The 17,219-nt window shown below is 36.8% G+C and overlaps 1 protein-coding gene across 15 annotated transcripts in view; it reads left to right on the top strand.

Moving 5' to 3' along the window:
* ABI3BP (ABI family member 3 binding protein) overlaps positions 1-17,219 on the top strand; it is a 160,973-nt gene that overhangs the window by 31,618 nt on the left and 112,136 nt on the right. For all 15 annotated transcript variants that reach the window (XM_020785011.3, XM_072993870.2, XM_072993873.2 and 12 more), the window contains exons 2-3: positions 1,629-1,808; positions 16,267-16,335. In XM_020785011.3, coding sequence (XP_020640670.3) covers positions 1,629-1,808; positions 16,267-16,335 — 249 coding nt within the window. The remainder of the gene's footprint in view (positions 1-1,628; positions 1,809-16,266; positions 16,336-17,219) is intronic.

Genomic DNA, 17,219 nt, shown 5'->3' on the forward strand with positions numbered 1-17,219 from the left:
TGGCAACTGGACTCTTTTCTTGTTACGTTGAAACATTTCGCTACTCATCCAAGTAGCTTCTTCCATCTGAGGAGAGTTGGTAGGAGACCCCTGATATAAATTCCATGTTGGTTTCACTTCCCCCTGGTCTGAAAAGGCTTATTAGATGGACAAAGGACAGGGGATGAATGAAAATCCCACTTCTGCAGTCCTTCACCCATTGTTATGCGTCATTAACAGTTGTTTCAACCTGATAAGAAAGAAGTCCAATTGCCATGACTGAACTTCTAGATAAGGAGTTGTATTAGTTGGCATTTTCTATTAGTAATTCATATACAGTACATTCCAATGCAATGGCAACAGCAACTTTTTAATTACAGAAATTTAATTGATAATATCAAATGTTGTTAATATATAGTCCTTAGTGCATACTGTGTACACATGCGTGCATTTTAAAATGAAAGCATATATACATAATGCTTTGTAATACATGACATAGATTGCATTACAAAGAGAAGTCCTGAATGCATGAGTGTACATTGGCTTGAAATCAGTGTCAGAATGATCTCAGTATCTGGCTTAAATTCTTCTGCCAATACATAACGTAAAGGCTGCAATCATGTGCCCTGGGAGCAAGCCCTGTACAACCTAATTGCACTTCTAAATAGACAAATACAGAATTCGGCTGCAGGAGGTAGATTGAATTACATGCCTGTTTCATGACAAAAGCATTGCTCAGAACAGCAATTCACTACATGTCATTTGGTAATAATAAGTTGGCTCCAACTTGCAGTGCATGAGACAGTGTAGCTTAATTCATTTGAATGTTTAAGTGCTAGGCAAGATGGGATAATGTTGCTGAAAATTGTAACACTGGCTCTGGATAGGATAATGTGTCAGAGTGATTGATATTCCAAACAGCATAACAGTGGCTGGATTACTCAAAGTTTGATGCTTTGAAGCCTTTGTTTAAGTAGTGAGAATATTGCCTACTGATGTTACCTGATCCTCTGCTGTATAATTTTTTGTATTTTTAATATGCAGGATTATTGGTTTTGCTGAGTACTGATATAACAGAAAATATGGGTGTGAAAAGTGTACACATAAAAATAAAGCAGTGTGTTTTAGGAGCATATCTAAAACTAGCATGCATAAGCTTCATGTCCATACGCCACTACCTTGCTGTTCTTATGTGCCATCAAGTTGCTTCTGATTTATGGCAACCCTGGGAATTAGTGACTTCCAAAAACTCTTGTTCTCAGTAGCCCTGCAAAGCTCTTGCAAATTCAAGGCTGTGGGTTCCTTTAGTGAGACAATCCATTCTTATTTGGTCTTCCTCTTTTTGTGCCTTCAACTGTTCCCAGCATTATTGCTGTTAAACAAGTGCATCAGATCCACGTTTAAAGATCCATCCTGTAATTCATCACCTATACAGTTTATTGTGTGAACCAGTTCTCATGCAACTGGACCCCTTCACCATTTTGCATGTATAATATAACTCTGAACTGTTTTTCGAAATACCGTTGGCTACCATTCATCTGTTGACTTGCCCTGCATATGTGCTGCTGAATGAGTATTTTATATTGATGCCAGAAGATTTGTGCTGTTTCTGTAGGTAACATGTCATTTTTTGTTTTTTGTCTCTGCAGCCAAAAGACAAAGCCTGAAAGTTCAGATCAACGTGACCGGTGATGCAGTGTGCATGAGATATATTCGACCAAGTCCAAGCACCAAACTGCAAGGGTTCATTTTGGGATATGGAAGCAGTTTCTTCTCTAACCAGTACATTTCTCTACCATCAGATGGAAAATCTTACATAACTGAACTTGGTAAGAAAATTTGCAAAACACACTTTTTTGAAATAGTTGCGGAATATGAAAAGACGTTTGTTGTGGCCTGGAATAGGGAGGAATGAGAGACTTAAAAGCAAAGGAAACACAAGATTTCAAAATTGGCTCATATTTCTATATGTTCTAAGTGGCTTGTTATTTCATTTCAGGTCCCTTTGTTTGTATGTTTCTAATTAGTAATTCTAGAATCATTTAATATGTAAATGAAAAAGGACAACTTGACACTAATGCAATTAAAATGTTGAACATGCTGTTCAAACTGTTCTGATATTATAAGGATTACGTATTAGTCAGTTATTTGTTGATCTGCCCTAAAGCTATGACATAGAATACTAATCCTTAGAGCAGAATCTATACTCTTGGAGGATACTATTGGATCATCATTAATTTTTTGCTGTTTTTCACAAAACTCAATCCTTTCAGGGATAGTCTCAATGTATAAGGATAATTCAAAATGATATTTCTTCTAGGTCGAGAAAAAAAGTGTAGTTCTTCCTTTAGCCACAAGGTAACAGCTCTGCCTCTGCCAAGTGTATTCTGTTTCTTCTAAAACAGAGCTGTGGACCTTCCAAACTCTAGCTCTCACCAGCCTCAGCCAACTCAATTAGTAGAGAGATGTGGTGCGAGATGTAGTTCAACAGCATCATGATATGGATCAGCTATTCATTATATACAAGAATTGTAGCTATGATTCAGATAGTAGGCACATATGACCAAAAGTGAACATATGTACAGTGAATGTGGCAGTTGGCATCATGTCTACCTCAGTGTCAACTTTGGAATGTTATCTACTAACATCTGCTTGGCCTTCCATTCTAGGTAGTGTCCTCTGAAATGCTACAAAAAGTTCATTTCTTGTTTAGGATTTCTTTTTAAAAGGTTTTTTCTTCTTCTTCTTCTCCTACTGGAAATCAGAAGTTTTTGTGGCCATCTCGGCTTTGGATATGGCAGTTCTTAAAAAATAATAGTGGCCAAATTACTTCAATTACTGGCAGGAAGAAATTGCCAGTGATTCAAGATTTCCTGCCTAGATTTCACTTGACCACAACTTACCCTCACATTGTGCAAGTTGTTTAGTTGCCACAATGATGTTACCAGCAGTGGCAGAATGTCAGCAATTAAAGAGTTTCTGCTTCTGCCCTGGGGCTCATTTGATTCTGCTGCAATGAAACTGATAGCAGGCAGGTTGTGAGCAATACAAGCAACCCACAACATGAGTTGCCAGCAATCCCTCTGACAATGATGTCATCAGACTTATTTGATGATGCAGGCATATTTTACTCAGTAGAATTTTGGCCACTGTGTTGCATCTCTAAGGTTCTTCAGCCAATAACAACTTCTTTTTGTATTTCTGTTCGCATTTATTTCACCTCTAATTATCAGATAACTTTTGTTTCTCTTTATGTGACCAAAATATTCTAGATTTCTAGGCAAATTTCTAGGCATTTGATGGAGCTCAGTTTCTCGTTGCAGGCAAAACAGTGAAAGTAGAGCTGTTTGAAACAGTTTTCATTAAATAAAATACGCTTACTAAGAGCAATTAACATATCTTTCTCTTACATGAAGCTAATCTATGTACAGGTTAAGCACTGTTGTACTGTATATCTAAATAATGGAGTTAATACATGTTAAATTGGTATGTATTTATATGCTGAGGATAAATTTTGTGAAGGCAGTTCAAAACCCATACATAAGATTAATAAAAATTATTGTGGTTATCAGGTGACGGGAAAGTTTATGATGTCATAATCTGGAATAACCTCAAAGAGAACAAAGACATACTTCAAGAAATACTTCAAGAAAATAGAGAAAACAGAATATAATTCAGATTTTCAGGACAATAAGAAAACAAGATTGTAAAATAATGAACAGACTTAGTGGAAATATTAAAAGGACAGTAGGCTAGCTCAATACTTGGAAGTTTATTTTATTTAACACATGGCATCCAAACAGCAGTATGCTTCTGGCTGGAGTTCACTTGGATGTGCTTGGATGTGTCCTCAGAAACAGGTATAACTGAGAAACATTGACTACACTGTCGTCAGACAAAACAGGCATTAGATGGGGAAGAGGATGTTTAATGAGTTTACTCCTGCACTATTGCAAAATACAATGATATTAATTAGTTAGTATATTAGGCATAGGAGTATAGGCAGGCTAAGAGAAATCTGATTTAAACAACCAGAGTAGATTTTTACTTTGGCTATCAGGATGGAAAGACTTGGGAATGGCGAAGGAGAAGAAAAAGTGGTAGTTATCCTTGCCTTGTTTAAAATAATCCCTTCATTATTTGACAACTTCATCATTGGAAGTACATGCCTCTTTACATGTCTCATTATAGGATTAAATCTAGCAAGCAGCATTGGCAGTCCTTCCTGGACCAGAAGAGCTTGTGAAGTCATGTCTGGCCTTTTTATAACCCTTATTCAGGTCATATATTGATTGTACTCAAGAGCTAACTACATAATGCTTCAATAGGTCATTTGACCAGGTCATGTGATGCTTATGGAAGTCAGTTTGTCATATGGCTGTGTCTGTGATAGCATTAATTAGTGACAAATAGATGGATGGAGTGCCTTCAGTAGGTATCATAATCTGACTCTGGCAAATATTTCTCTTATCGTGGATACATGGTTTCATTGGTCATATAGTTTTATATTGGCATATATTTACCTACATAAAAGCATATTTTATATTGGGAAGTATACAAAATTTAAAGAGACAGAAGTAAGTGTAGGCAGTAATTCTGCAGGTAAGAACCCTATAGTCATTATGTGTTTTCTGTTTCATCAATTTAAACATTATGTGATGATGATGATGATGATGATGATGATGATGATGATGATGATGATGATGATGATGATGATGATAAGGCCAGACCCTATCAAGGAGGCACAGTGGGGAGTCAAACTTCCAACTTCTGGCTCCAGAGCCAGATGCCTAAACCAGATTTCCAGCAGTTAAAAACACAGTTTGAATAAACACCAAATCAAGGAGTTAAACTTTTTCCTGAACAAGTAAATTCTAAATTCAAAAGACTGTACTATCATCACTACAAAGGTGGTGTCGATGAGAGGGATTTTTTTTTTTGGACCATGGGCCAAGCTGCCTGGAAGAAGAACTGCTTGCAAGAGATGACTTGCATCTAACAAGGACTGGGAAGAATGGGTTTGCCCACAGCATGAAGAAATTTATCAGGAGGGCTTTAAACTGAATTGGAAGGAGGAGGGAGATGCAAGCACAGAGTTAATGGGAGATGAAGCCTTACAGACAATAAGAGCAAAGGACCAAACTGATCAAAAGGGCAACAATAATAACATTAACAATAATAATCACAATAATAAACATAGCAACAATCATAAGCATAATATTCATAATATTCATAAAAATTTACAAAGACAAACAGGCCACAAATCACATACCCTCAGGTGTCTGTATACGAATACCAGGAGTATGGTAAACAAACAAGAAGAACTGGAAATTTTAATTCAGGAGGGTAAGTATGACTTGATAGGAATAACTGAAACTTGGTGGAATGACTCCCATGACTGGAATACAACAATTGAGGGATATAAACTGATCAAAAACAACAGAGAGAATAAAAAGGTAGGTAGAGTTGCAGTATATGTCAAAAATACACATTCCTGCACAGAAATGCAGCAGGAGGAGAGTGGCTGTCCCATCGAGAGCATCTGGATCAATCTAGTTGTGGCAAAAAACAAAAGGAACTTGGTAGTTGGAGTCTACTACTGACCACCCAATCAAAGAGAGGAAGTGGACAAAACTTTTGAAAAATAAATTGTAGGGTTTTCAAAGAGACACAACGTAGTAGTGATGGGAGATTTCAATTTATCCAGATATGTGTTGGGAGACAAATTCTGCCAATTATGGCCCCTCTAACAAATTCCTGGCTTGTGTGGCTGATAATTTTCTTCTACAAAAAAATGGAGAAAGAAACTAGAGGATTTGCTATCCTTGACTTGGTTCTGACCAACAAAGATGACTTGGTGGGGGAAGTGGCAATAAGGGGAACTCTAAGTGAGAATGACTATGTTCTTCTAGAATTCTTGATTACAAAGGAAATAAAAGCAGAGTGTAGCCACACACATCTCCTGGATTAAAAAAAATTAATAACCTCGGAACAAGAATAAGTAAGGTCCCATGGCAGGATATTGTAACAAGAAAAGGAGTCCGAGAAGAGTGGGAGCTGCTTAAAAAAGAAATTCTAAAGGGACAACTACAAACAATTCCAACAAGAAAAAATGGTGCGAGGCGGAAAAAAAGGCCAGTTTGGCTTCACAAAATGCTCAGGGAGGACCTAAAAACCAAAAAAGGGATATATAGGAAATGGAAAGAAGGTCGGGCCACCAAGGAAGGGTACAGACAAGTAGCAAAGAAATGCAGGGATTCGGAGGGCAAAAGCTCATTTCCTTTGAGAATGAGCTGAGGTTAGCTAGAGACACTAAAAGCAATAATAAAACAGCATTCTTCAGGTATGTGAGTAGCAAAAGACAGACAAAAGACATAGTGGCACAGCTCCACAATGGAGATGGAAAAATGATGACAGAGGACAGAGAAAAGGCAGAGGTGCTCAGTTCCTATTTTAGTTCCATCTTTTCCCATAAAACAGACTATGAACTTCCAAACAAATTGGAAGCAACTTAATAGAGGTGCGCAATTCCTATTTTAATTCCGTCTTTTCCCATAAAACAGACTATGAACTTCCAAACAAATTGGAAGTGTAAGAGGGGGGAACAGGGTTGCATCCGGAGATAGATAAACAAATAGTCAAGTCTTGGGCAAATTTTGTTTTTCCATCTACATAGCAATGTTATCCACCTTCTAGGCATGTCAGAAACCAGTGTTGTAAATATCAATGTACTCACAAAGCCCACAAATTGTTAAATTTCATAAACTGGAGGTTTGTTTTTTTTTTAAGAATTTTAATATATTTCAAACCTGTGATTCTGGACTCTTTTACAGGCCATAGTCTAGATAAAGTTTATTAAAGTGATTGATTTCAATAAATTTAAGATTACTTGACATTTGTGAAGTGTGTCCATAGCCTGTCTTCTATATTAAATTGTTTTTAAGTTATATGTAAAAATTTCTTTTCTTGGGAATATAGCATTTCAGATTCTAAAGCAAAAATTGAGGGAAAGTGCATCAGAAACATTCTTTAAAAGTGCTGTGATTAAATAAATTCAAGCTAATTTTCAAATTTAAAACAAGATATTTTAAAAATTACACTAGTAGTTTGAAATTAAGTTGTATAGACTCCTTAATCTATCTAGACACAACAAAGCAGCAGTTTATGATCTTCACAAAGTGTTTTGGTGTGTTAAGTGATTATATGGCCATGGTTCACTAAATTCAGAAGGCATGCATTTTTAAATAAATAGATTATATACTCCATGTCTTGAAAGTGTGTTTGAAGCCATAGCTGTACCTTGGACATTTTTAAGAGCTAGGATGCAGTGTTCAAAAACACTATAATCTATTAATGAGTTTTCTTTGCAAAGATTTATTGAAGCATGTGTTGAATTTGCTCAACATTGATGGTAATAGATGGCCTGCATTCTTATTATATGAAAATAATAATAATATGTTACTAATGTTATTTTATGATAACCAAAAGGGTTTACAAATTAAAGAGGTAAATTTCTTAGCAAAGTCTCGAAGGACTGGCTGTTTGAACAGAAGGAATACATACCACAAATCTTTATGTCCTAAAAATCTACCAATTTTAAAATTTAATTCTATATACATTCAAACAGTTGCTTAAGGCATATAACTATAGCTGAGAAATCTATGGATTATGTTCTTTGAGATTATCAAATTGTATGAAAGATCACTAATCCTCGAATCAACTGCTGGTATGCATGAGAACATCTACAAGGAAGTAATTGGTCCAAAGAATGCCTGCAAGACTGTTCATAGTTGGAGGAGGAGTTGGTTTCATGTTTTCAAATACCATCTGGCTGCTTTGGGCAACTTTAAATCTTTACGCTCCTGGTGGGGCCTCCAAAGGTTGGATATTCTAAGTGTATATGCTTAACACTGAATGTCTATTAATGCCACATTACCGTATGTTAAAATGACCAGAAATATTTTTTAATCTCACAGAACAGTTTCGGTTAATGCCTTTAGATAGATAGCAACCAATTAAATGTGATCTTTCAGTACCAAGCTAATCAGATCCATAAAACAAAAGTGAACTCTTCGCTGATAGAATCATAACTTATTAAAATAAGAAAACAAAGGGCTACATGCAACGGCTGAAATCCTGTTTCATAAGTTACTCTGCTCAAGCAACTTAATAGAATTTTTTTAAAAAATCAAATATCCCCTGGATGTTCCAAGGCTTGAATCCCTTTCATCATGGGGAAAGCATTGGGAGCTGCAGAATGGTGAGGGAAGTCTCCGATTTCCAAAAATTGCGACCTCTGAAATGATTTTCTTGGCATCTGTGATTTCTGGAAATTAACGATTCCCTCCCTGTCTTGTGGGTCCCAATGGCTTTCCTCCAGAAAAACGGGAGCCCTGTGACCTTTGGGATGGCTGGGAATCAAAATGTTTTTACTCCTGAAAAATTGACATCAGCTTTACACAGTGTGACTTATGGGAAAGTGTCTCAGCCATTGTTACATGGACAAACTTTCCAATATTTCCCTTTCCCCTGTAGCCTCCTGCATATATTTCACATTTGTTCCAGAAAGCCCCTGAACCCTTCCAAGCAGATGGTGATGGGGAAGCTGTACTTGCAACTGTGCCAGACAGAAAGAGGAGGAATTGGTTGTGCCAATAGTGTCATTTCCACTGGCAGAAGATACTGGTGGATACAATTCAATCCAACCTTTTAAAAAAGGAAAGGAAAAATATAACTAAAGCTTAGAACACAATTTTCATTAAAAAAAATCCAGAATACTTTGCCCGACTGCAGCTTGCAGGTACAGTGGAGACTTCTATAACATTCTATAAAATCTATCTTTGTAAATTAAAATGATATAATGAGAAAGACATTGTGAATGGTAAGTGTGAAACTTCTTGTGACAGAAAGAGAGAGACGGAGGGGGAGAGAGAGAGAGAGAGAGAGAGAGAGAGAGAGAGAGAGAGAGAGAGAAAGAAAGAAAGAAAGAAAGAAAGAAAGAAAGAAAGAAAGAAAGAAAGAAAGAAAGAAAGAAAAGAAAAGAAAATTATTCTAATAATCATTCTAATGGTAGGAAGTTAGAAAACCACAAAACAAACTTCCAAAGCCTATTGCTGTGTTCACACAATGGACAGCAACATGACTGAAATGGATGCCAATAGGAAAAAGCTGTGCTGATCTTTCCAATATAATTTAGTCACAAAGCAGATGTTGGTATTATAATGAAAAGTTGACATACTTGAAACAAGAGTTTTTAAAACACAGAATTACTGAAGACCTAAATGCTAGTACAAGACGTTATGTGCTAATAAAGCTTTATTTTGAAGACTTACAAGAGAACAGAAAAAAATCTATGCTGCTGAAAAATTTTACTGTTTAGCTGTAGAATTAGCAGTTAAACTCATTTACAGCTACCAAATAAATCTCACGAAAACAAGGGCAAGCATTTCACGTCTCTTGTACCCTGATCAAATTTTGTGAGTTTTCCTGTCTGTCACTAAAGGTAGCTGAAGAAGTATGGCAAAGAAAACTGTAATATCATTGCATTATTTTACCTGTTTTGTACTGCTAGACATTATAGGAGGAACAAAAGGGATGTGGCTGGCAAATCACTGAAGAAATGAAACTGTGCCTTGGCTTGTAAAGGCCCCAAATAGCCTGCCTTTGCTGGCTACCACCCAGCTCCTCCTGGTTCAGTCCTTCCTCCATGTTTCCATGTTCTTTGCACACTGCGTGACATGACTACTCTGGGTCAAACCCTCCACTGTATTGACTATTCCTGAAATGAAATAGATGATGAGCGCTAGTGAGGTCGGCAACACTGCATCCCAGTCAGAAAGTGTTATTCCACTGCCTGTATGCTCAAGAACCTTCTTGTTATACCAGACATTGACCAAGGGATGAAAACAGCACTAGCAATCCAACCAGTCTTATCCTTTGCATTCCATAATAGGCCCAGAGACTTTCTTCCTGGATTCAAACCCTTATGGCCTGTTATACACAGACCAGTTAATGACTCACCTGTTTCTTCAGAACGGATAATTGTATTTCAGAGTGATCCTGCAACTCTGCAGCGGTTTCATGCAAGAAAATGTAATCAGTTGGAGGACATGTTAAAATATTTGTACGATGTTTTCTGCCAAGTTTCAAAGTTGTTGGAGTTCAGTGAGTTTCCACATAGTATGCTGATGGAAAAGATGGTGATTAATGACAGCTTTGGACAAAATGTGAGCAGAAATTATTTTTCTTCCAGAGCTATTCTTTGAAACTAAATGCTGCCCAGTTAGGAAGTTTTACTTTGCAAAAATTAACAAGATTCTGTATTTCAGGGGCACTGTGCCATAACAAAGAAAAAGGGCTTTTTAAAATTCATATTTTGCCCAGAGTTACCAGAGATCTTATCTTCCTTGTGTGGATGATCATCCCAACAGTAAAAAAGTGATTTTTAAAAAACTAAGCATGACTCAGAGTGCCACATATAGCAGAGATTCCCTGACTGATTTATTTTTGGGTCTAAATCCTTAAGCTAAAACCAAAGGTCAGTTGCTGGAACGTGTTACACTACTATGTGTCATAGATAACACTTGAAGTCTCTTGGGTTCTTCTGTCGTTTCCTACTTCTGCAGCCCATCCCATAGCCTCTACTAGATGACCTCATGTAAGTCAGTTCACTTAATGTGTTAAATGATTTAGCACTCCACTTAAAAGATGAGCAATCCAAAAAATCTTCTTCAAGGGGACCCAGGTGGCTTCATGATATAAGAAACAGGAATGATCCTGCCCCTCTGCTCATAAGAACAAAACTAAAAGAGTATTATGTGGCACCTGGATCCTTGAGATCAAAAGCTATTTTAATAGCCTTAGTGGAATAACTAACATTTGAACTATTAAGAATAATCAAAGACCCAAGGAGCAAGTATTATCTTTATTAAAGAATAGATGGACAGAAGGCAATTAATAATATCCGGCTCAATTTATAGCTTCCCCAACCTACCTTTCTTTGTGACACCCTTATTACATTAGCGTAATCAAAGTCACGGAAGTGATCATATGCCTCAGTCCTCCCTCTTAATCAAATCCATACTTGAAAACTATGATCTCAAGATACTTAAAATCTTTGCTTTTCAGGAATACCAGCTACAGTATACTTTGGACTATTAAAAGTTAAGAACAGGTTTTAGAAATGGTCCAAATAGTGGAAAAGAAAGGCCATATAATTTTTCCATTTTCGATCTTTGCATTTCTAAGATCAGCCCTGAGCATTCCATATTAAGGTCACTGATTCTGAACAGTTGTCTAATTCGATAGGTTGCATGATAACAAGAGAGGCTGGGGGTCCCCAAACACCCATTAGTGTGATATATTAAAACAGTATTGGTGAGTCATGATTATTTCCTCTCTGTATAAACTTCACAAGTACTTGTTGCAAATAGTTTCCGGCATTTGGAGACATTCCCTTAGGGAGTGTGTGAAACAAATAGCTGTCATTTCAGGAGTGGAAAATTTGAATCTTTTCTACTTACACATCCTTATTGAAAGCAACAAAGTCCAAAACCAGGGAAATGGAAAAGCTCAATGAGAAGGAATTCAGTATTACTAGTTCTAACTATACCAGGGGATTTACTTCATTGCTTTAGTGGTGGTTAGGAAGCAAGCCACTAGGTCACTTACTCCAATCAAGAATGTTAGGTGCAACAATCCCAGACCAACAAGCCATGTATTTTGTCATTTGTTTTGCATCTTTTTTTTCAAAGTTTAGAATGTACAATGTCTTTTCCTTAGTGCGTGAAAAAGAAGGAAAGTTTCAAAATCTGCCTGTTACTGAAGGAAATGCATATGTCCAAAAATTAAAACAAAACAAAAAGTATGACCGCCTCACAACAACAACAAAAGTCAGAGGAGGAGCTTTGTCTTGGTGAAGCTAGCAGCTCTCGGGAATAGCTCCCAGGAAAAGCTAGAAGCACTTCGGTCTGGGACCCTCCCAGAAACAGGGGGGGCCATGGAAGAGTCAGGAGAGACCCTTCTGCAGCAGTTGGTGAGCTACAGAAGTTAGAAGATTGGGCAGCAACTCGATTTTTCTTTCTTCTGGAAATTCACACCAGCACAGACGAAGACAGGCGCCATTTTTGGCAACTAGCCAAAGACAGCTCCGTTCGCCGAGAATAAGAAAACAGAAGCACAGCGAAAGTATACATCAAAGTAAGTGGAAGCCCTTGTTCTATGAAAAACCTCATTAAATAAAGAACAAGTGATTGTGTGCACATTTATGACCAAATGAGATAAGGAGCGGCATTCCTAGCATACCAGCTTTTACTCAAGCTGAAGGTCGAGTCATTTCTAAAGGAACAGCCAGGCAGAAATAGCTCGTGTCTCCATTAAAGGAGGAAAAATAACTCTTGAAGAATCAACTGACAGGCTTTGAAAAAATAAATTCTGTTGTAAGGTGTTCACTTTGGACCCTTTTCCTCTTTGGATATATATTTTTAGACTGTGTGGGACTCTGCTTTCCGCGGATAATATATTTACCGGGATCCTGACTGCTGGACCTCCCTTTTCGGGGGAGGAGAAGGAAGCCTTTGGAAGTAAAAGGGAGAAGAACGGACTGTGAGCTGTGAACTGGGGGCTATGTGGTTTGAACTGAACTGGGATCTTGACAAATGACATTCTAATAATAGAGTCTTGCCGGGTGAAGGTTAAAACAAACTTGGAGAAGAGAAAAGAAGGGAAAAGAAGAAGTAACCGGTCTGAAAGTTATCAGCGACGTGGAAAAGGACTGGACTACAAAGACACTTGAGAGATTCATGTTTTAGATTCCATCTCTTACTTGAATGTACCTGCTATCTTATTGCTAATATTGTATAGTTGCAAGGTGAAATATTAGAAATATTGGATGTGTATTGGGGTAAAGGGGAGAGGGAATTTTAAGTGAAAATAGTGGAAACAGAAAATGGAACCTCCCCCTGAGAAAATTACAGATCGGTGGCTAGACTGGAAAACCTCTTTTCAGATGTCACTGTTGCAAACATTCATGCAGGTAAATCATTATATTGACCAGATGGAAGACGTGATTGGAGGCTATAGGGGAGGGAAGGTAGCGGAGGTTAAATTACACCAAAAAGAGATCTCAGAACCGGCTGTATTGATGAAGATATCAGATAATATACAAGAGATGGAGGGCCACCCAGTAAGCGATGTAGCGATAGCAGATAAGAAAATTGAGGTTGAAAAGCAAACTTTGAATGATATTGTTCCCCCTTTTAAAATATGGAAGAAAAAAGAGTCGCAGAAACAAAACAAGCACAGGGAGGAAAGGGGAGGGGAGAGCAGAATTTATATTATTTTGGGTCTGTTGAGTGTATTCTCAAGAAAAAAGGAGGGTGAAAGAGAGGATATATTTCACAATTGGCCTTGGTGTTCTGATGCTGTGGGAATAACATAGATTTAAGCTGTATTACACGTATAAATTGAAAGCTAAAGAGGTTAATACATAGACAAAATAGTCAAAAGAAGAAGAAGAAAAAGAAGAAGAAAGATGAACCTTTATTGGAACATGAATAGATTAGATGTTTATATACTTGATATGAAAGATTGAATGATATGCACTGGATGTTTTCTTATTCTCAAAACGCTTTTTCCATCCCCCCCCACTGCCCTTTGCCTTTTGTATTCCTTCCCCATTACCCAATAGTTTTGAAAATAAAATTTAAAAAACAACAACAACAACAAAAGTCCGTCTCCCCTGAGCATTTGTGTTAATCAGTTTATTATGATCAGCTCTTGGATGATGTTATCTGGTTTTCACTAGAAATGTTAAATGAACTTTCAGCCTCTTACCACATAAACATGTGTTCTGTCAGTTCACATCAAATTTACTAAGAATGTATTCGCATATGAATAAAAATATTGGTAAGGTTGGCTTCAGTTTACTTCACTTCATTGTTTTCCAACAAAGAACATGAAAAAACTGCAAGCTTGTTCTCAGTCAGTCTGCTCAGAGTACAATCCTAATTAGCCAAAATGATCTATGGCCAGATCAGCAGACACTGCCAGCTGAAGCTGTCCTTAATCCAAACCCTCCCACCCTAACAATTTAGGAAACTACTACGCTGTCCGTGGCCTAGTTTTATGTTAGCATTGTGGCTGGGTCCGTGTGCTGGAATGGGTTTAAATCTAAGATAATTCAGCTCTTTGCCCATATGCTCATTCTCCACTACCACCACCATCCTCTTTCTTTCTTTCTTTCTTTCTTTCTTTCTTTCTTTCTTTCTTTCTTTCTTTCTTTCTTTCTTTCTTTCTTTCTTTCTTTCTTTCTTTCTTTCTTTCTTTCTTTCTTTCTTTCTTTCTTTCTTTCTTTCTTTCTTTCTTTCTTTCTTTCTTTCTTTCTTTCTTTCTTTCCTTTCTTCTTTCTTTCTTTCTTTCTTTCTTTCTTTCTTTCTTTCTTTCTTCTTTCTTTCTTTCTTTCTTTCTTTCTTTCTTTCTTTCTTTCTTTCTTTCTTTCTTTCTTTCTTTCTTTCTTTCTTTCTTTCTTTCTTTCTTTCTTTCTTTCTTTCTTTCTTTCTTTCTTTCTTTCTTCTTTCTTTCTTTCTTTCTTTCTTTCTTTCTTTCTTTCTTTCTTTCTTTCTTTCTTTCTTTCTTTCTTTCTTTCTTTCTTTCTTTCTTTCTTTCTTTCTTTCGTTTCTTTCTTTCTTCTTTCTTTCTTCTTTTCTTTCTTTCTTTCCTTTCTTTCTTTCTTTCTTTCTTTCTTTCTTCTTTCTTTCTTTCTTTCTTTTTTCTTTCTTTCTTTTCTTTCTTTCTTTCTTTCTTTCTTTCTTTCTTTCTTTCTTTTCTTTCTTTCTTTCTTTCTTTCCTTTCTTTCTTTCTTTCTTTCTTTCTTTCTTTCTTTCTTCTTCTTTCTTCTTTTCTTTCTTTCTTTCTTTCTTTCTTTCTTTCTTTTCTTTCTTTTCTTTCTTTCTTTCTTTCTTTCTTTCTTTCTTTCTTTCTTTCTTTCTTTCTTTCTTTCTTCTTTCTTTCTTTCTTTCTTTCTTTCTTTCTTCTTTCTTTCTTTCTTTCTTTCTTTCTTTCTTTCTTTCTTTCTTTCTTTCTTTCTTTCTTTCTTTCTTTCTTTCTTTCTTTCTTCTTTCTTTCTTTCTTTCTTTCTTTCTTTTGGCTCTTCTGAACCAGCAGAGTGATTGTGTTGGAGATCCCTCTGCAGCCAGATCTCTGATACAGGCAGTTTTCCTTGTGCAAGAGCAATTCTGTTAGTAGAAGAGGCTGTGCTTATTACTAACTCTCAGCAGATAACACACCTTTTTGTTAGGATTGCCAGCCAACAGTTTATCCTGACCAAAATATGTACCAGTACGTTCGTAATAGCATTTTCCTGACAGTGATTGGAGTCACATTAGGTTTCCTCTCCCCACCATCATAGGTCATTAGCAACTATTATTGGCAGTGCTTCTGATTAGTTCCCCTCAGCCAACAGCCACAGAGCTGATTGGTGGCAACATTAGGCCTTCTCAGCCCAGGGCATTGTATAAAGGTTCGGAACATGGGGCCAGTATCCTATAGCCACTTTTTATATTGAGAAATGGTTATCTAGTGAAAATCAGGATCCTACTTTATGGCCTCAGTGCTATTTATCACAGTAATCCAATAGAAGATACAAATCCCTATATATCACAATAATCCATGCAGGACGTTACAAATCCTTATGTCAGTGAAGTATTTTTTTTTTTTTAACCTCCGGGATTCAGCAGTGAACTTTCTTCACAATTGTTTCTCTCTGTGTTTTTGTTAAAACAACAGATGTCCGTATTGCTCTTCCATTAGTTAAACTATTTATTTGTATCATATCCTCCACTCATATTGTATCCTCATTTTTGTGTCCTGTAAATATTGATTAAAAACGGCATGACTTTTTAGAATGGCTTGAATCTTGAAAAGTGTAATGAAGTACCACTTATGGAATACATATGGCTTCTTCCCATTGCGACTTTCTGGAGCCTCAGAAAGGGTCAGAGGATACGCTAAAATGGTATGAATGTGGGCATTAAGAGCTATAATAAGATCACCAGAATTCAGATGGAAGAGAAGCCTGCTTAGGGGAAGTGACTTTTTACTGACATGAGACACCTTTAGATCAGAGCCAATATGTTGATATGTTCTTGGTATGTTTTGAAAACATATTTCAATAATCAACATTTAATCATGCCTTGGACAACAATAAGATATAGTATACACTCTTGGTTTTAAAGGTTTTAAAGGTTTTCCTTGTTGAAATTTACAAATGTTCCTACTAATATTTTCCAGATGCTGAACCAAGGTACTTGATTTCTGTGAGGCCAGCACCTGCTACAAATTATAAGAAACCCTGCTCAGGTACTGTCACACTTTTAAACATTTGCCCAGAAACTGCTACAAACATTTTTCAGTTCAAATGACAGACCCTACATCTGGCTGGAAAAAAATGATAAATGATACAATTCAGCTCATTCTGTGAGTTCATAATGTCATAATCTTCCTTAAATGTTAAGACTTAAGCCACATAACTTGAAGATAGCATGCATTTTCCAGTGGTTATATATATTTGGTCCTTCACAAGAGTTTAGAGCCAATTAACTGATGTGATATCTTGAGACATCCCCAAACTTTTCTGATTGTTCAGCGAATAAAGTTTATGACAGCATGTTGCTTCTATTTATGGAGGAATTAAAAAGTCGTACTGGCAAGGGAAAGCCATTGTTACAGCATTGGAATAGCAGACAATAGGGAGGGAGCCAGGATTGAAAAGCTGTGGAAATTCCTAGCACACCTGGGAAGCTAAGGTCAGGTAACAAGGCTGTAAAAAATGTGGGATGATTTGTCCTTTGACCTTGGGTGTCAGTATTTGAAATTTTGTGTGTAGAGGGTGTTAAAGTACAGTTGAGGAGGTGCAGAAAAAATGCCCTGAAAGGTGCCCTGTTTAAAACTGAGGCTTGGAAATAGTTTACTACAGTCTTGCAAAACAATTTTTAGGTGTTCCAAAACAATTAGCTGGCTCTAGCTAAGCAGGATCAATGAATCATAAGAACCCTGGCAGTTGAATGTTATTTTTGTTACATCATGATGCGCGGATGTCTGATAGTTGGCTTTCTTTGTCATTTCAATGCATTTGCACTACAATATTGGGCTTTCTAAAAATTTAGGGTTTTAAATCTTTCATGCTGTAAGCCCCTAAAGCTACAAGCTTTGTGAAAGGTCTAGTTACAAGAAACATGTTATCC

The sequence above is a fragment of the Pogona vitticeps genome, chromosome 3 (genome assembly GCF_051106095.1).
Source record: "Pogona vitticeps strain Pit_001003342236 chromosome 3, PviZW2.1, whole genome shotgun sequence".
Classification (NCBI taxonomy): Eukaryota; Metazoa; Chordata; class Lepidosauria; order Squamata; family Agamidae; genus Pogona; species Pogona vitticeps.